Raw genomic sequence first — 21076 nt, 5'->3', positions numbered from 1 at the left:
GCAATTGCTTGGCCTTGAGGAGAGAGATTTACCCTTGCAGTTCCACTGATAGCTTTAACTCTTTCACTGATAGCTTCCCAGATTGTTGTGTCCATCTTTGATTTTCAGTGTCTCAGGTAAGAAATGTGTGCAAAGGAATTGCTTTTTCACGATAGCTTCAGTATAACCTTATTTAAGTTTATAATCTTGTTTACTTGCTCTTCTTGCATTGCAAAGTTTAGGTTTCAGAGAGTCAGACATGTTGAGAATGTCTATGTAGAGATTTGATTTCGAGTCTAATATCAATATACTCAAGTTTCCTTGTTCACCCACCCTCCTGATTACTCTTGTTTGCTCTCCTTCCCTATTCTATAGTCTGCTTATCGTCCTCCGCCATCATTTTTCCATGTTCCATTTCTTCTAACCCAACCCATCCCCTTTTTAGTGCTGTTTGTATAACCTCCTCAGCTGTTCTATTTCATGTTGTCTAATTAATCTGCTCTTTTGTAAGCCGAAATCATACTTTCCGTATCTAGAAGCTTCCAGCTTTTCAGTCATCATACAGCAGGTGTGACATTCATGCGGGAGCTCAAGCACCCAAAGTGTTAATTCCCAAGGTGATGATGGGGTGTCCATCTGGAGCTCTTAACCCCAGGGAGGGCTGTTCCTGGAATTGTTCTGGTGTTTTGGATGAAAACATCCTCTATATTAACTAACATTATAACTTAAAAACTTTCAGCTCAGTAAGTACTGTGGCATGTGTTTGATCGTGAGAGCAGTGTTGCTTGCAGACATTCCTTGCTCCTCTTATTCAGGTGTTGTTTTCTGTCTGCAGCTGAGCTAAATATACTGGCAGGGTGAAAGACACACCCTGCCCAATGTTGAGGGCTTCTTATCACTGCAGGGTTTGGGTTACATACTTAAGTAGTTGATGGGCAAAAGAGTGGAGGTTTTCAAACTGGAGTCCAAGGACCCCCAGGGGGCTGCAAGGGGATGCTTGGGAGCCCACAGAAAAAAAGCAAAGAATTTACTAAATATATTTTTAAGGCTGTCAATGTTAATGTATTAATATATTGATTAAATGTTTAATACAATAATTAAACACTTTTTTTACCATTTCTTTCTGCTGTCTTTAAACTGGACCAATCACAACTATTTACTCTATTGACTGTCCTAGGTTAGTAACTAGCATAATTAGTCAGAAATAATTTTTTAGTTATACGTTCATACAAAAGAGAATCGACTGTCAACTTAAAGGGATAGTTCACCCAAAAATGAAAATTCTGTCATTAATTACTCACCCTCATGTCATTCCACACCCGTAAGACCTTCATTCATCTTTGGAACACAAATAAGATATTTTTAATAAAATCCGATGGCTCAGTGAGGCCTCCATTGACAACAAGACAATTAATACTTTCAATGCCCAGAAAGGTGCTAAAGACATATTTAAAACAGTTCATTTGTGTACAGTAGTTCAACCTTAATGTTATGAAGTGATGAGAATACTTTTTGTGCGCCAAAAAACAAAATAACAAATTTGTTCAACAATATCTAGTGATGGACGATTTCAAAACACTGCTTCATGAAGCTTTGAAGCTTCACAATTTTTTTTTGTTTTGAATCAGTGGATCAGAGCGTGTATCAAACTGCCAAAGTCACAGGATTTCAGTAAACTAGGCTTCATTACGTCATAAGTGTTTCAAAATTTCAATGGTGTGGGGGGGGGGGGGGGGGTGACTTTGGCAGTTGAATATACACTTTGAACTACTGATTTGAAACAAAAGATTTGTAAAGCTTCGAAGCTTCATGAAGCAGTGTTTTGAAATCATCCATCACTAGATATTGTCGATTAAAGTCGTTATTTTGTTTTTTGGCACACAAAAAAATATTCTCGTTGCTTCATAACTTTAAGGTTGAACCACTGTAGTCACAGTAGGTTTCTGGGCATTTAAAATGCAATCTTGCCCTGGGTGTGTGCTTCCCTCTTATCTTACAGGTTATCTTTGAGACAGTTTGTGCTTTATGTTTGGAACAGAATTCACACATTGTCACACACAATCTGCTAGCTAACCTAGCTAACCTTTCATATCACAGACGCCAACCAATCACTCTTGAGCAGATGCGGAAAATATGTCTGCTATTTCCTGACCAACATTCCTATGTTATTGTTTAGATTTTTACTATGAGCGGAACATTAGAATGCATTGTGTTGTGCTAACACGCAAATTAGTACACGTATTAGTATATGTGTACGCATTTGTGTGTGTGTGAAAAAGAGCAAGAGGGAGAGCTTGTTTTCTGAGTGCTAAAGCTGTTAAGCTCTTATGTAATAACCAAGTGAGGTCATATAAAATGGGATCTTACGGAGGATAGTGAATGAATGTTAGATGCTCTGAGAGAATGGGATGCATACTATATTGTACTGGAATTTTACTGTAGCATTTTACCGTTAACATTACAATAGCAGACAAATACAAGAACCGAAGAAAGAGGTACATTTCTTTTGATTATTCAGAATGAGAAATCTCAGCTCTGGACAAACAGAAAGAAAAGCCATGGGAGAGAAGGAAATTCCACAGTTATCATTTACCTCAGAGGAGGTGGAAAATGGATCTGCTCTAAGAATGATGTCATCGGAGCATGTCTGTGTGTATTATGTTCCTGATGTGGTTCCTGTTTTAGTGGAAAAAGGACTGTGAGAAAAGGAAAGAGAGCGCAGGGAGAGATGGAGAGAGTCAATGAGGGAGAGGGGAAAATTAGGGGAAGGTTGTGTTTCATTTTGTTTTGTCCTGTCCACTCATGCACCTGCCCAGTCTTCAGTCTCCATGTGCCTTGATGATGTCATAGTGTGCTGATACTGATTATACACACACAACAATTACTCTACTCACATAAACAAATGGACACTCACCCAAATGTGTGATTTGTGTAGTCATTATGTATTTTTATTGACAAACAGGATTGTCATAATGCTACAATTTCTGTAGTTAATATAATACTAGTGAAATATAATGATTGTCAATGCTATTTTCATTAACATATGCTATTGAATACAATTCTCTATTTAAAAAGATAAATATTAAAAAATAATTGAGCCAATGACGTTTTCTATGAAATAATCATACATAGTTAATATTTTTAATTAAATAATTATTTAACTGAATGATTTGTTTTTTCCTTGTCAATATTGTATATTATATATTAGCTTATTAGAGGACATTCCAGTTTAAAAACTTGCAAATGGCTATCAGTGACAGTACACAGAAGCACCAACAGGTTTCAGCTCCATATATCCCCATCTTTTCAGGTTTTTCACATATTCATTTGACTTGAGTGAATGACAAATTCTGGGCAATTTATGTTATCATTAAAGATTAACTCTCTCTCTCTCTCTTTTTCTGCAGTTTGTGGAAGTGACTTGGCTCAGGGAGGCTTTTTTGTGCGGCAAGGCGAGTATATCTGCACTTTGGATTATCAGCGACTCTATGGCACCCGCTGCTTCAGTTGTGAAGAGTTCATTGAAGGGGAAGTTGTATCCGCCCTGGGCAAGACATACCATCCACGCTGCTTTGTCTGTGCCGTCTGCAAGTAAGACTCGCATGCAAAAAACACTAGTGTACATTCACTATTAATACTTTTAATAGTTTGGGTAAGGTAAGGCAACAGTAACCAGACTTCAAAATTGTATTTTTCTATATCAAATTTATCAATTAAGTAATAATATATAATAAAAATATAATAAAATAATAAAGATAATATAGATATAGATCAGAGGTGGCGTGAATGCATTTAAACTGTAATTACAATTGCATAAATAATGCCATGAGATAAATGGCTTTTAAATGGGTTGTAAAGGGACAGTTCACCCCAAAATAAAAATTTTATCAGCATTTACTCACCCTCATGTTGTTTCAAACATGTATGGCTTTTTTTCTTCTGTGGAACATAAAAGATAATTTGAGAAATGTCTCAGTATTTTGAATTGTTCATACAGTGGAAGTCAATGGTAACCAAAACAGTTTGGTTCCCAACATTCTTCAAAATATCTTATTTTATGCTCCGCACTGAAGTCGTACAGGTTTTATTTTTTATATGTAATTATACTCTAAATGAGAAACTAAAACCGCCAGTAGGTGGGGGCAAATGTCTAAATGAGTAAGTAATTTGCTAGGTCCGAAATTGCATACTCCCTTGAAGTAGGTGCTTATTTTGAATAAGTTCTTTGCAAGCGTTGAATGTGTGAATGTAGTTTGGACGTACTATATTCTCCATGTTGTCATTATCATGTGACCCACCAGCGTCAGTTGCGTTGCTTCACTGCCATTCACATATCCTCTCCCGTGGCCTCATGGGATAGCAAAATGTCCATTGTATGCACAATCTTGCTGGAAGAAGTTGGTCGTCCAGGTATTTTTTGCCTACTCTTTTATGAGTACTGTGAATTCGGACATACTCCTTTTGTCACATACTATTTTTCACCTATTATATAGTCGGAAAGAATGTGATTTCAGAAGAAGCCAGTGAGTCATTCATTCATTCAATGCAAACAGCTGATTCATTCTGGAATGAAGTAAATGGCTCTTTATATGAATGGGCCATTGAATCATTGGTTCATCTAATTCGTTGAAAACGCGGATTCATTCAGTAATTAAATACCATTCTATAAAATATAACACAATATTAACTTCTTGTTTATTGAACTCAAAAATCTAATCAAATCAAATTTGCACTCAAGCTATTCGGGACAAACAGCACGTGTGATACTCGTTACTCGATATTGCTTAACTATATCGTCATATGTTCTCTATATAATTTCTAAATGTTCTGCCACTGACTGCATGTGTGAGTGAATTTTATGGGAAGGCAGTCTTGCTACTGAGGGAGGGGAAGGAAAGGGCACCCATCAGCTTTCAGTAAGAATGTTAAGTGTATGCTCCGCTCCCAGGCCACTTATTTCCAGAGTGGTGTAGGGTGTCCCTCAGTCTCTGAATGGATGTTGTGTATGTGTATGCGACATGTTGCTCAGGACGAGTCCCTCCTACATTTCCATAGTGATGCCCATGTTTCTGTGGACACGGTGTACCCAATTGGTATCTTGGGTGCGATTGGATCTTAAATCACCTCGTAAACATCTCATTTGTAGTTACTCTGGATGACTCTATCCAGCCTGTTCCAGCACATAGTGTTTCTCTGTTTGCCAGTTAGAAATTATTGTTACTGCTATTATTATAACTTTAATGGCAAGCTAGGAGGTGTGAACAGAGGTTTCTAAAATAGCTCTTTATCTTTAATGATGACATTTTTGACTAAGTAAATTGGGCCAACAACCACAGGAACAGAGTATTCATTGTTATACCAAGAAAAACAGACAACCAACATCCATCACAAAGAGTTTGGCATAACATTGCCTGGCTAACACATCAGGTTTAAATTCGAAATCAGGCAATGGTGTGTTAATAGGACTTGGACATTGACTCTTCCATTGGGTGATGAGAGCAAGAGAGCTGATGATCAACATACCGTGATATCATCAGCTTTCATACTGAACTATCAGCCAGATATGATTGAATCTGTGCCATCAAGCCTGTCTAATGATGGCATGCTTCACTCAACCTAGAGGTCTTATCCTGCTCTATTCTTTGTAGCACAGATGTAATAGTGGTTGGCTGGTTCACATAAAGCTTGTGGAACACAAATGAGATGTTAGGTTGAATATTTAAGATGTTTATTTGCATACACTGTAAATAGTAATACTACTAAGACTACTGCTATTAAGCATGTTACTATGTACATGCCAGGGCAGGGTACAAACATATCTTAGTACAAAGATATATGCTAATGCTACAGTAGCTATCCATTATCTAAAAAAAAAAAAAAAAATCAGTTCAATTGATGTTTCTGGTTTTAATATTCTTACTTAAGTTTTAGCTACACAATGTATTTGAATAGTTTATACTGTAGTTATTTAATATAGATATTTAAAAGTGATTGTGCTTTCAGGCTTTAAAAATGACAAAAGAGCACTATAAATGTAGTCCAAAAGTATGTGATACTATATGCTTCTGAATGATTGTTTTGAGTGAAGAACAGTCTGAAATGTAAGTAATTATTCACCCTCCCCACAGCTATGAAATCTCTTTTATGTTTGTATATATTGTATGCAGAGACCTGTTGCAGCAGGTCTGACACCAATAATGTTTGTCATGTGTATAATAACTGGCTGTGATGTGGCAGCTTGAATATGCAAATGTACAAATAAGTTACAGTAGACCTATTTTTCATTAAAACAGCAACTGGTACAGGTTTAGAGGATTTGAAATGTAGTGCACATGTGTTTTTGCTTTCTTTTATGCTGCTTTTTTGTAACTTTTAGAGCTTGACAGCATCTGTCCCCATTGCTTCGTTTAATGGAAAACAAAACTTCTTCTTGTGAATTTATTATTATTATTATTATTATTATTATTATTTTAGTTCACCCAAAAATGAAAGTTCTGTCATTAATTACTCACCCTTGTTCGTTCCACATCCGTAAAACTTTCGTTCATCTTTGAAACACAAATGAAATGAAATGATGTTTTTAATGAAATCTAAGAGCTTTCCCTCCCTCCATAAAGACGTTATCTTTGGATAATAATTTTTTTGTAAATAAAGTGGTAAATTGTGCTTTTTTTGTGTCGCTTCATAAAATTGAGGTTAAACCATGGAGTCACATGGAGTACTTTAATGATGCCTTTCCTACTTTTCTGGACCTTGAAAGCGGTAGTTGCGTTTGATCTCTATGGAGGGACAGAAACCTCTCGGATTTCATTAAAAATAACTTAATATGTGTTCCAAAGATGAACGAAGGTCTCACGGATGTGGATCCGGATGAAGGCCTTACAGATTTTTGGGTGAACTAAACCTTTAAATGAAAAAAACTGTCTATCCCTTTAAGAATGCATCTGGCTTTGCTTATGCTGAGTTATTTGATTGATTTTAAAAGATTAACAAAGCAGTAAATGTCTCATGACTTAAAGGGAATTTCTCGCAATGTTTGCCAACTGCAAATATGGTAAAATATTTAGTTTTGTCACCCTGTTGTGTGTTTTTTAACATATATAATGTAGTGTCTCTACATCTGAACATAAAATACAGTAGTCAACATTTGAAGTGGATCAAAACCTTTCATCAAAGTTGTTCTAAAACCTTCTTCTTAGGACAACCTAGTTCTTAGGACAACTTTGATGAACTTTTTTGATCCACTTCAAATGTTGACTACTATAGTTTGCTTAAAGCTAGTTTAAAGTTCATCCTCATATGAAAGCGACTTTATAAACTTGTTGAATGATGAGGTGACTGTGTGTGTGCTTTTCTGGCAGGCAGCCGTTTCCAGCTGGGGACCGCGTGACATTTAATGGAAAGGAGTGCATTTGTGAGAAATGCACTCAGCCTGTGCCAGTCAACAGCACGGCCCCCCCACAGGCTGTGTACAGTGAGTTCTCTGTTTTTTTGCATTGCTATCTGTTTCCATTATGTTATTCTCTCACTCTTACACACTCATTCATTTCCTAAATGTTTGCAATGACAGCTCTCTCTGCCATTTCATTAGTACTACACTACACCTTTGTCTCGCTCAATCTGCAGATTGCTGTGGCTGTGGAAAGGAGTTTAAAAACGAGCAGTCTCTGGTGGCGTTGGACAAGCACTGGCACCTTGGCTGCTTCAAGTGCAAAGTGTGCAATAAAGTGCTTAATGCAGAATATATCAGCAAGTTAGTCCCACTCTTCCTGTTATGTGTGTGTGAATGTGTAGATGTGTGCTTGTGTGTGTTTTAGCAATCGCAATAATGTGATACAGTGATCTGAAAGCCTGCTGAACCCTCTGGAGTGACTCACTGTTATTGATGTGCTCTAATATGAAAGAACAGTGTGGGAATTGTCAAGGCCAGAGACCAAAGATTTGTCACCATCTTTGAGTTCAAGTGAATTACATCTACTGTAATGTGTGTTGTTGTTCTGTAGGGACGGGATCCCATACTGTGAGGCTGACTACCACGCCATGTTTGGCATCCAGTGTGAAACCTGCAAGAAATACATCACCGGAAAAGTACTTGAGGTTTGCAGAAATCTTTACTATTTGGCAGTGGTCCCTTAAAGGGATAGTTCACCAAAAAATGAAAATGTGATGTTTATCTGCTAACCCCTAGGGCATCCAAGATGTAGGTGACTTTGTTTCTTAAGTAGAACACAAATGATGATTTTTAACTCCAACCGTTGCCGTCTGTCAGACGTATAATGTGGGTCAATGGGAACTTCTTTTATAAGAGTAAATAAAATTTGCTTAGACAAATCCAAATTAAACCCTGTGGCTCGTGACGACACATTGATGTCCTAAGACATGAAACGATCAGTTTGTGTGAGAAACCGAACAGTATTTATATCATTTTTTACCTCTAATACACCACTACGTCCAACTGCGTTCAGCACTTGTTTAGTGAGGTCTGATCGCGCTCTGACAACGGCAGTGATGTCTCGCGCGTATACTTCAATGAGTGCACTTCACTTCCGTTGTCAGAGCGTGATCAGACCTCACTAACCGAGTGCTGAATGCAGTTGGACAAAGTGGTGTATTAGAGGTAAAAAATGATATAAATACTGTTCCGTTTCTCGCACAAACCGATCGTTTTGTGTCTTAGGACATCAGTGTGTCGTCATGAGCCGCAGGGTTTAATTTGGATTTATCTGTGCATGTTTTATTTACTCTTATAAAAGAAGTTCCCATTGACCAACATTATACGACTGACAGACGGCAACGGTTGGAGTTAAAAATCATCATTTGTGTTCTACTGAAGAAACAAAGTCACCTACATCTTGGATGCACTGGGGGTAAGCAGATAAACATCAAATTTTCATTTTTGGGTGAACTATCCCTTTAATGAATGGATTCATTAATAGATATTCATTAATAGAAGCAGATGAATGGATGGCTTAATCATATTGTTAACATTGCTTAAAGTCAACATGAAATCAAAACAGACCCTATTTTCTTCTTTAACTCTTTCCCCACCGTCGACGCAATTTTCTGTAATTTATGAGACAACGCTTCCCAGCCATTAAAGTTTTCACCGTTATACGGTTGTGGGCACTACTAATCAACTTCTGAAAGAGAACTGTATCTCCGGATCAAAACACAGGGGAAAAAAGGAGCAGAAATAAGCGATAAAAGCGTTGCTTAATTCCCAGTAATACTAACAAGTCCTGCCATATACTTTTCTAATCAGGTATTCTTTTTCACTCAGAAATGTGTCACATTACCAAGTAAAATGGGTTGCAAATGCTGTTTTATGTTGATTTTAGCATTGTTGCCCGTAAGATTTGGTTGCGTTTTATATCTTTGCTTTAAGTGTGTGTGAAAGGCTTTTATTCTCATCTGAGAGCTAGTATTCTAGTACTCTATAATCCCAGTGGTCATGTTGGAGGGGGCAGAAGCCTAGTGGGTGCTTACAAAGAGAATCTCAGACAGTCATTTCACAACCCCTCTGAAGTCTAATTATAGTATAGAACAATCCATCTCCTCATATTGCATCTCTCTTTCACTTTTTCTGTTTTGTTCACTCTCTTTTGTTCTTACATGCAAACTCGTCCTCATTTTTCTTTAAACAGCTATTTCGTTACACCTTAACAAGCACCCTATTGATGTAGTTGTTCTTTGTATTTGCTTAGTTTCCCATTGGGTGGTCTTATATGGGTAAATATTGCTTGTAAATCAACAAGTTATGTGTGTATTTCAGTATTGTCACATACACATAAAGATCTATATATTTGTGTTTCTTAGTGCTCTATAAATCTGTGTGTTTATTTGTGTGTGTTAAGTATTTGTCAGAGGTTGCACACTGTTGCAATACTGTCCTTTTGGCACTGGCACCTTCTCTTAGTAACCCAGAATTAGATTGAGTCACTGTGTGACTTCATAGTTTAGGATGGTATTTTTAACTACATACACAACTGCTGTGCCAAGTGCCTTAAGCAGATGTGAAATAAATGAAGTCATGCAAAATGGTATCTTGGCATATTCTTTTGCCCTCGGCAACATTTTTTACATGAACTGAAGACAAGATGATACAGGTATGCTTATGTTAGGAAGAATAATTAGCCCACCTTTCAGGAGTAATGCCAATTTACAGGCTTGGACACCATCGGGGTATAGAGGTAATCAAAGGTAAAGGTTTTTATTGCATATTTGAAGGGATTTTTAAACTGTTTGTTTCATTTGTATAACCGCATAGATGGAAACAGAAAGTGAAAAAAAGCTGAACGTGGTTTTCAGGCCCAATTTACTCTGTAGCAGTGATTAGGAATCGTATCTGAACCTAAAATGTCATGACATTTCCAGTGGCAGGACTGTAGCTGTGTTCAAAGAGGATGGCCATTGAGAGGGAGGAGCTTTGAGGAGGAGGATGAGTGGATTTTCCAGTGCAGGTTATGATGCATGTGATATTCAGTCAACGTGTGTTGAAAAGTAAAAACAGCATGCTGTAAATTTTAGATTATAGATGAGTCCTTTAGGACTTAATGAAGATTGATGAAATAGATTAGGAAAATATAAAAGATGAAATAGATTTTACAAATCTGTACTCTCTCAGAGTAGATGAAACAGTCTAGATCTATTTACCTTTTTACCTATTCAACTATTTACAAAACACCCTGACAGAGCGCTAAGAAACACTAAAATTATTAATTATCATATCAATAAGGCAAAATTTAGAGAAAATATAAGGACAAGGCATTATCTTGTTATTTGTTGTTGTTGTTGTTGATATATGAAATATGAGACCATACTGTGCCTTTTTGCCATACTGTTTGTCTTTCAGCCTGGGTCATATTTCACCCAAGGGTCAAAAGGAACCAAAATATTATATTTTACGTATTTAACATGCATTTTTTTTCTTTTGATTTGACATTGTTAAAAAACTGTCTTTAAAATGTCTGAATATTTTTTGGTGTTGCAGAGTGAGATTTTTGCAGTACAGTACAGTAAGCCTGCTGAGGCGGAGCCACTCATGCAAAATGGAAAGCTATTTTGTGTATAGTGGTCTGGTCAAAGTTTTCAAATGAAATTAATGTGAACATAAGAAGTGAAGTGTGGCAGTTTTGCACCACCAGCTCCTCTCTCTGTGTCCCCTCTACTGTTCAAACACATATAGTGAAAACAGGGTTTTTTTTCTCCCCCCTACTGCTGTTAGCATTTGAACTTTATTAGATGACCTAAATTATTTGGGGAGTAAATTACTTAATAAATATTCTTAATATTCACTCCATGTAAATTATGTTTGTATAAATTAATTCATAATTTCCTGGAGTGGATTTGAATGACTGATGTGTGCTCTCTGTTTATCTTTTGCAGGCTGGAGAAAAACACTATCATCCCACATGTGCCAAATGTGCACGCTGTGACCAGATGTTTGGAGAGGGCGAGGAGATGTACCTGCAAGGTAACTTAAATGTTATCAAATACAATGCAAAAAACATCATCCCTACAATACAATAAAACATATAATTACAAATAATATTCATAACAAAAAATTGTATAACAGTATGCAAGTGTGTTCTTGAACGGTATAACTATCTATTGCTTAAATTGAACAAATGATGTTGTCCAAAAAAAAAAAAAAAAAAAAATATATATATATATATATATATATATTTATTATTATTTTATTTTTTTTAATAGAGCCTAATCAATTTGGACACTAGTCAGTTTGGATCACAAATAATTCATCTGATGGATGGAGCCTTAGTCTCATGAGTGACTTCATCTCTGTGCCTCCCAAATCTGCTTGTAATATTCTTTAGAAAATATGAAGAAAATTGATTTGTTGTGGAGATTTGATTTGATGATTTGTGTCAGAATGCTGCAGGAAACATTTTCCTCTGCAAAGTTCTCTAATTTTAGACCATGAAACCAGACAGACAGGCTGTTCAGACACAGCTGGGCTCTATTGATGGGAATTTTTTAATCATTTGTATACAGTATATGTATTAGTGTACTTGGAGTGTCATGCTTAAGAAAACACAGTATCTAACAAAAACATGGATGAATAGTTTGTTTTGTATTTTAATAATAAAGCAATAGACAGTCATATAAAGCTGAAAGCTCACACTAGTCACTTTTACACACTACACACACTTTAAATTATAAAAAAGAAAATAAACATTTGACATTGTAAGATTTGTGGTTTTATTTTTTCTCATGTCCCACCTCAAACATTGCAACAATTCAGTCTCTCACTGAACTCTGCACAGTGATTTAGCAAAGAAACTCGCTGCACTGCAGTTTGTCAAAGGAAATTTATAGTCAGATGTGGACAAGGCTTTACATCTAGGTGGCCGAATCAGTTAGAAGCCTTTTTTAATCTAGCTGAAATTAAATAAACAACTGCTGACTCATTCTAGGGGTGAATGATTGTATTTCTTCATAGTTTATGAATGCCAGTTTATATAGGTGTATATATGAGCATGCTAACACCTCAGGTAGATAAGTTATGTTAGATAAGTTAGTTGAATTAAGAACTGTGGGCCCAAAAAGTATTTAAACCACACCTAAAAATCTACACCACTGTTCAAATGTTTGGGGTCTGTAAATTTTTTTTACGTTTTTGAAAGAAGTCTCTTATGCTCACCAAGGCAGCATTTATTTGATCAAAATACAGTAAAAACATTAATATTGTGAAATAACTTTTATTTTTTTTATATATTTTAAAGTGTAATTTATTCATGTGATGGCAAAGCTGAATTTTCAGCAGCCATTACTCCAGTCTTCAGTGTCACATGATCCTTCAGAAATCATTCAAATCATTCAAAAGTAACACTTCTTATTACATTATTGATCATTATTATCAGTGTTAAAAACAGCTGTTCTGCTTAAAGGTCCCATTTTCGTGTTTTTCGTGTTTTTTTTTTAAGCTTTGATTGTGTTTATAGTGTGCAGTATAACATGTGTTCATGTTTCGCGTGTAAAAAAACACAATATTTTTCACATAATTTACTTATCTGTATACCGCTGTTTCCACTGTCATAAAAACGGCCTGATGACTTCCTTGTTCTATGAAGTCCCTCCTTCAGAAATACGTAACGAGTTCTGATTGTGCCAGCGGTTCCTGTGTTGTGATTCAACAGCAGCTTAGCGCTCCTTGCCCGGAAAGGTCACGCCTCTTACCATAACGTGTGCTGCACATAGTTTTACATGTGGATTATTGTGGTGTTGTGCCGAATGAACACAAAAGACAATAATTCCCGAGAGACTGAACTCTTTAATCTCCACAAGCAGCGACAGAAAATGTACAACGTTAGCACTCACTCAGAAGAGTACCTCATACGGAAAACAGCCATATACATAAACATAGTCCCCTCTTGTGGCCATTATGTGCACTGCAGTCCAACATTAACTATTGCAGTAAGGATACCACAATTATAATTTTCGGGAACCGAGTTAAACATAAATTGTAACCATTGATCTCTAAGTACAGCGTCCCTGGGAAGGCCAAACAAAGGTGATTGGACTGCGGGATAAAAATAACACTGTTTCGACGACATGGCGACAAACACACTCTACAAACGCGCAACAAGACCACGCCCCCTTTTTTGTGTATTCCTGTGGGCGGAGGTTAGTCAAAAAACTGTTTTAGTGACGTCATTAAAGAAGGAAGTAGAGGGATGTAGTCCAAACTGGCCATTCGATGTAGGCGACTTCTGTTAAATAAAATATCTCGCTTGGCATTGAACTTTGAGCTTTAAAATTTTACAGATTTTATTTATACTCTAACAACAACATTACACACTAACTAAAGTTTGAAACATGGGATCACGAAGAACGGGACCTTTAATATTTTCATGGAAACCATGATGCATTTTTAGAAAGTTCAAAAGAACAGCATTTATTTGAAATAGTATAGACATTTATAATGTTACAAAAACTTTGTCAATTTTGATCGATATAATGCATCCTGAATAAAAGTATTAATTTCTTTTAAATAAATCTTACTAACTTTTGAATGGTAGTGTATGTATTTGTGCTATATAACAAAATATCAATGCGCTAATAATGACACCAAAGAAATTGCAAAAATGGTTTAGGAAAGTGAAGTTATACTGAATTTTTAATATTTTTATTTATTTATTTATTTTTGCTGATGCCACTTCTAATGCAATGACATACAGCCATTACAAGTGACTTTGGGTTAGTTCACCCAAAAATGAAAATTTTTATTACTCACCATTAATTACTCACCCTCGTGCCGTTCCACACCCGTACTTTGTTGATCTTCGGAACACAAATTAAGATATTTTGGTTGAAATCTGATGGCTCAGTGAGGCCTCCATAGCCAGCAATGACATTTTCTCTCTCAAGATCCATTAATGTACTAAAAACATATTTAAATCAGTTCATGTGAGTACAGTGGCTCAATATTAATATTATAAAGCGACGAGAATATTTTTGCTACGCCCAAAAAAAAAACAATATTACTTATTTAATGATGGCCGATTTCAAAACACTGCTTCAGGAAGATTGGAGCATAATGGAATCGAATCATGATTCGGATCGCGTGTCAAACCGCCAAACTGCTGAAATCACATGACTTTGGTGCTCCGAACTGCGGATTCGATACACTGATTGATTATGCTCCGAAGCTTCCTGAAGGTGTGTTTTGAAATCGGCCATCACTAAATAAGTCGTTATTTTGTTTTTTTTTTGGCGCACCAAAAATATTCATGTCGCTTTATAATATTATAAACATATTGAACCACTGTACTCACATGAACTGATTTAAATATGTTTTTAGTACCTTTATGGATCTTGAGAGTGGAAATGTCATTGCTCCCTATGCAGGCCTCACAGAGCCATTGGATTTCAACAAAAATATCTCAATTTGCTCTCCGTAGATTAACGAAGGTCTTATGGGTCTGGAACGGCATGAGCGTGAGTAATAAATGACAGAATTTTCATTTTTGGGTGAACTAACCCTTTAAGTGGCAAATACTGTAATACTGACTTTTTAGTACTGTTTTGCTTTCTCTTTCACAGGTTCTTCCATCTGGCATCCTCCTTGCAGACAGGCGGCGCGTATGGAGGAGAAGAGTAAGGTAACTGCAATCCAGTTTGACTTGGAGCTAAATGCTCTGAAACAGAGTCATTCTCTTTATGTAATTAGGCTTAATATATTGCACCTTTTTCAACAAACTGGATACTTTCACCCTCAGGAAATAGGTTGACTGTATTTTAAATTAATTTTGTTTAAGAAAAATTAGAAGGCAGTTGTTATTCATCAACTAATGGAGAAAAGCGTTGTAATCTACAAACTTCCAGATGTATGTTATTGTCAAGCACACTTTTGGCATTTTAAAGAGCCGATTAAGGTGCCTGGATCATAGTGGTGGAGCAATACCAGTGAAGTATGCAAGATTTCATCCTCCACAACCATACAAGAAAGCTGCAATTTGTGCTCAGTACTAATTTTGCATGGTTGTGCTGTTAATGAATTAGTAAAATTCCTTAAAGTGCCCCAATTATGCTTTTTCAGATATTATCTATCATGTAGTGTGTTAAATAGCTGAATGTGAATGTGAAAGGTTTGCAAAGTTTCAAAGATCAAAGTGCATGGAGTTTGTCTCCCAAAATAAAGAACCAATTCTGAGCTGCTACTGTCATTAGTAATTCCAGTCTTACTTCCTGCATGCATGAACCTAAGTAGGTTTGTTCTGCTGCCTGCCAACAATGTCTACTTTGACTGGCCATCAAACACTGTAGTTTTAGCTGAGGCTTGGAAGAGTTTGGTTTGTGTTGTTCACGTCAAGCAAATCCACTTTGCATGCACTTCCAAAGGATGAGGAATCTGGCTCGAATTGATACGGTAAAACCGTCGCTCGTTATAAACCGATCGTTACTGTTCGTATCAATGTGCTGAAATTCAGATATGGTAATGGAAATTTAGTTTTCGACACATGCTGTAAGCCGTAGACCAATCACAACAGACTGGGCCATCTGACCAATCACAGCAGAGTAGGCTCTCGCAAAGGAGGGGTTTAGAGAGCCCAGATCCTTGATCAAATCGTCTCAAATACTGTGAGAAAAGAAGTGATACTGCAGTGTATAGTATGGGAAAATTACAGTGTTTTGACCTTGGATGCATGTAAACCTATTGTAGGAGACCTCCAAAACAAAATTAGGAACCTTTAAAATAGCATAAAGGGGGCACTTTAAATGAATCAGGCACAGATAGAATATGCAAATAAGCACATCAAATTAAGTCTTAGTGAAATCCCCCCACTTGAATGTCATTAAAGACCAAAGCCTATGATGATTTTTTTTATTATTTAATAGCAGCTAGAATCAGTGACAGAACCTAAAAAGATGTGCAATGTTACGACATGAAAATGAGCTCTGCTTTAGGTAGCTGACATGCTCTGAAATATATTATGCAAAATAATTTACCAGGAAATCCATCTAGTTGCATATCTTAAACAAAGGTGATGTGCAGTATCTGGAAGCGCTTCACTGTAACAACCCTTTCCCTGCAGAAACAGGTGCGGATTCAGCTCAGTGATCTCCATTCCAATGTACATGAGCAGGTTTGTGACATGCAGCCCACTCCCCTCTGCATGGGCTTACCTCCCGACCTGCTTTCAGCTTTAATAGAATGCTCACTGAGGCCCAAAATGGGCCTGCCAGGCCACCATAGGCGACTGCCACACCCACCCAGTACCCAAGGAACCAAAGAACTGGTTTCAACATCTGGATAAATGCTCTTAATCAGTGTGTGTCTCAATCAGTTCCTAAGTTCAGTAGTCAGGGCACTGATCAGGGAATTGGCCATTTTAAGTGTGTCTCAATTACAAAATCCTACCAGTGCACTAAAACATTCGATCTCTAAAAAGTCCCACAATGCACCATGAAAACCAGGGAGCATGGATGCTCACTATGCTCCTTTAACTGACGTTCTGAAGCATGAAACATAAATCACGTGAGCCAACTCACTGCACATAATAACATGACATGCAATAGACGTTTTTTTTTTTAATACAACCCATTATGAACAACAGGTAATGAACATAATCTAGCTAAATGTATTATTCATTTACGGTTGAATGTTTCACATATATATAACAATTAAAGTATTTATTTATCATAATGTACTTTAAATAACCCATTGTGTCCCAGTGTGGAGTGAGCCAGTGTCCTTACTGTCCTTACCAGTTCCCGAATTCATGTATATGATATACTGATTCACGACCTAGGGAGCTGATTGAGACGCACCATGTGTAGGTATAGAGGAGACACTGTGAAATGATCCTGAATGCATTATTAATAAAATCGAAAATCTTTAATAATATTGTAAGAAGAATCTCTAGAGTTTAGACTGCCTGTTTGTTGATTTTGAAATGACAGACCATTTCCTCTTAAGTATGTAACTTACAACAATCTACCGTTTGTCCGATGTGCCATTTATACCGCAGCATTATAAATTTATATTGCATTTGACTAAGAAAAATAAGGTTTTCTTCTCCAATTCTATTTTAAATTAGCATGTTTATATACTTTTACTTGAAAATAAGACAAAAATACAGATTAAAATCTATTTATTGCAGTTTACTGTGTATCTGTTCCTATGTAACAAGAAGTGCTTGATAAAAGAAGAAAAAAGCATCGTTCCTAACGGCAAAACCTTTTCTGTTTAATCCTTTATAACTTGTGTGAAGACTGATAAATTCTTATGTCCACACAATAGTAACAGCCACAAGGAAATGGCTCTATTAAATCATTTATGACCTTAAAACTTAACATGACTGTTAACTTTTTATGATTTCACTTGAGTCAATAAGAGTCACTAGAACTTTACCATGTTTTTCTACTGTCTTTTTGTTTGCTGTCCCCTTCTGGTTTAGTGCCTTTGCATTCATATTTCTTACCTTGTTTTTGTTTCCAGGTGACGAGAACCTCCTCTGAGAGCATCACCTCTGCTCCTGCCTCCAGTGCATCTGGCTCCCCTAGCAGAGTTATCTATGTAAGTGCACATCTGAAAATTATTTCATGCTTTATTACTTTTCATTTGTTCAAGTTTGCCACCAGTGGGCAGCAACACACAAGCATATGAATAACCATGTGAGAGTTATCCACCTTTTTCCTCATGAGCCTACTGCATTTTGAATTATGGGAGGCACTTCTGTTTTGGGGAACTTCCAGTCAAAAAGACTGAAACAAATAATTTTTAAATCATAAGGTTGCTCTATAATAATCCTTATCAGGGTTGTTTTATATTATGTTCCATTTTCAGACGTCAGAAGAATAACGTAACACTTGGTATTTTGCTGCAATATTTTCTTTTCCTCCTTTTTCTTTGTATTACGCTGTAGCAATATGAAAAAAAGACAACATATACTGCACATTTGAGCTCTGCTCTCCCAATTTACTTTTACAATTTACGATTTACTATTTTTTCACACAGATACTTTAAAGGTGCCCAAGAATGCTTTTTCACAAGATGTAATATAAGTCTAAGGTGTCTCATGAATGTGTCTGTGAAGTTTCAGCACAAAATACCCCATAAATGTTTTTTAAATTAATTTTTTTAACTGCCTATTTTGGGGCATCATTAACTATACACTGATTTTGTTTAAATGTTTAACTCTTTAATTCGCCTGCTCCCTGCCACACGAGCTCTCGACTATATTACAGTGCATTTACAAAGTTCACACAGCTAATATAACCCCTCAAATGGATCTTTACAAGATGTTCGTCATGCATGCTGTATGCATGCTTCAAATTATGTGAGTAAAGTATTTATTTTGATGTTTACGTTTGATTCTGTATGAGTTTGAGGCTATGCTCCGTGGCTAACGGCTAATGCTACACTGTTGGAGAGATTTATAAAGAATGAAGTTGTGTTTATGAATTATACAGACTGCATATGTTTAAAAATGAAAATAGCGACGGCTCTCTTGTCTCCGTGAATACAGTAAGAAACGATGGTAACTTTAACCACATTTAACAGTAAATTAGCAACATGCTAATGAAACATTTAAGGGGGTCGCACACCGGACGCGTAGCTTGGCGTCGCGCCAGGTCTTTAAAATTCGAACGCATTGTTTTCTATGAGAGTACGCACACCGGTGGCGACATTCGCCGCCTGTCCTCGGCGCCCAGCAACAACTCAGGAAGTTGTTTAAAATCCTGCCGCGCCACAGAGCGCCATGTACATTGTTTTAAATGTATATTATATTTCTCTCAAATCATCGTTAATGTACATACTGACTTTACCCTGTGTTGCAAGATACATCAGTTTCACATTCTAAGTTTAACAGCTTGAATAAAGTCTAAAAATGTATAATAAACGTAGCATTTTCTTTCCTTTTGCTTTGTTGTGCCATTTTTCCATGTACACTAACCTCAGTGCGAAATATTAAAGCATAGGCATGTAACGTTTCCTTGTTGACGTAAAACACTCCCATTGTGCCGCTCTTCTATCAGGAGTCGAGTCAAAATTGAGCTCGTGCGTATATAATGTGCGCGGACGGTGTGCGATACCTGTGAGTTGTCAGAGATGCGGCGCTGCGCGGCGCCGAGCTTCGCGTCCGGTGTGCGACCCCCTTTAGAAAGACAATTTACAAATATCACTAAAAATATCATGCTATCATGGATCATGTCAGTTATTATTGCTCCATCTGCCATTTTTCGCTGTTGTTCTTGCTGGCTTACATAGTCTGTGCACAGATCCAGACGTTAATACTGCCTTTCCTTGTGTAATGCCTTGAACATGAGCTGGCATATGTAAATATTGGGGTCATACATATTAATGATCCCGACTGTTACGTAACAGTCGGTGTTATGTTGAGATCCGCATGTTTTCCGAAAGTCTTTTAAACAAATGAGATTTACATAAGAAGGAGGAAGCAATGGGGTTTGAAACTCAATGTATGTCTTTTCCATGTACTGAACTCTTGTTATTTAACTATGCCGAGGTAAATTCAAATTTTGATTCTAGGGCACCTTTAAAATGTAACAGTCTCCCCTTTTCACTTCTTATCCCTATTAGGGATTAAACATTCCCTGTTCTGGAATGTTTCTAAAGCAAATATAATTCTTGTTATCTGTCAAAATGATGAAAAGCACTTTGAAATATTATCTCTTAATAAATGAACATTTTTGACTAAGGCAACATATGTTACATAATGTAGACAAATATTGCTACAAGCAATGTTTAACCCATCTGTAATATTGCTGTGGAGAGAATCGAGCTTTTGGGGTCATTCATGGTCTTTTGTAGTAATTTGTTAATGCTTTTACACTTTTAAGTGTAATTTTTATGCTCGATGGTTGAAAGGTGAGTAGAATAATGTCACTCCATTTTATCCCATTTTTTTCTTCTTTTTTTTCTTTTTAAAAAGCTTATTATTGCTTTCACAGAACGGGCCTTTAACTGATTGTTTACAGTTTAACAGAATTTACTTCTATAATTCACACAAAGTGTCATAGGGTGTAGGAAAAGGGTGACTAGAGAGAGTTATAATGCTATAATGTTGCTCTTTCTCAAGGCAAAACTGGGTGATGAACTTCTGGACTACAAGGACCTGGCTGCTCTTCCTAAAATCAAAGCGATCTACAATATTGACAGACCTGACATGCTCTCATACTCGCCCTATGTGAGCTATCCTGTGGAGGACAGGACCTTTGGAGAGGTAAAAACTCCTCAGACTAGCTTACATGAGGGAATGACAAATACATTTCCTCCACTTTTGACAATTTTTACTTATCACAGGTGACTTAAAGTAAAAGTCTAGCATAATTACTCATACAACAGCTGCAGCTTGTGTGTACTTATTTGTTATAACAGTGCCATTTTTAAATCTAATCATCTTCACTCATCACCCAGCATCACTCACTCATTTTTGCTATTTCACTGAAGTATTAGAATAGTTTCAGTCAAAGTGACTCAGTTAAGGAGAAAAGCTCATTTTTCATTAACATAGCTATCATTGCATTCCAGTCCATCTTACTCATTTGCTGTCTTTGTTTACAGTCACCCCAGCAACTCACCCCTACTCCAACTGAGGTACAGTAGAGC

General features: G+C 36.7%; 1 protein-coding gene across 5 annotated transcripts in view; it reads left to right on the top strand.

Annotated features, from left to right (window-relative positions):
- ablim2 (actin binding LIM protein family, member 2) overlaps positions 1–21076 on the top strand; it is an 82990-nt gene that overhangs the window by 39978 nt on the left and 21936 nt on the right. For 4 of the 5 annotated variants that reach the window (XR_010892606.1, XR_010892608.1, XR_010892607.1 and 1 more), the window contains exons 3-12: positions 3387–3570; positions 7341–7453; positions 7606–7732; positions 7983–8076; positions 11365–11452; positions 15043–15101; positions 16536–16586; positions 17942–18019; positions 20547–20690; positions 21032–21064. Coding sequence is in view for 2 of the 5 variants with exons in the window: in XM_067368748.1 (XP_067224849.1) it covers positions 3387–3570; positions 7341–7453; positions 7606–7732; positions 7983–8076; positions 11365–11452; positions 15043–15101; positions 16536–16586; positions 17942–18019; positions 20547–20690; positions 21032–21064 (971 nt within the window). In the remaining 3 variants the exon portion in view is untranslated. The remainder of the gene's footprint in view (positions 1–3386; positions 3571–7340; positions 7454–7605; positions 7733–7982; positions 8077–11364; positions 11453–15042; positions 15102–16535; positions 16587–17941; positions 18020–20546; positions 20691–21031; positions 21065–21076) is intronic. The other variant, XM_067368749.1, reaches the window with a different exon arrangement.

This window comes from Chanodichthys erythropterus, chromosome 19 (genome assembly GCF_024489055.1).
Source record: "Chanodichthys erythropterus isolate Z2021 chromosome 19, ASM2448905v1, whole genome shotgun sequence".
Taxonomy (NCBI): Eukaryota; Metazoa; Chordata; class Actinopteri; order Cypriniformes; family Xenocyprididae; genus Chanodichthys; species Chanodichthys erythropterus.
The sequence above is the reverse complement of the archived record's forward strand: the minus strand, read 5'-3'. Positions and strand labels throughout refer to the sequence as shown.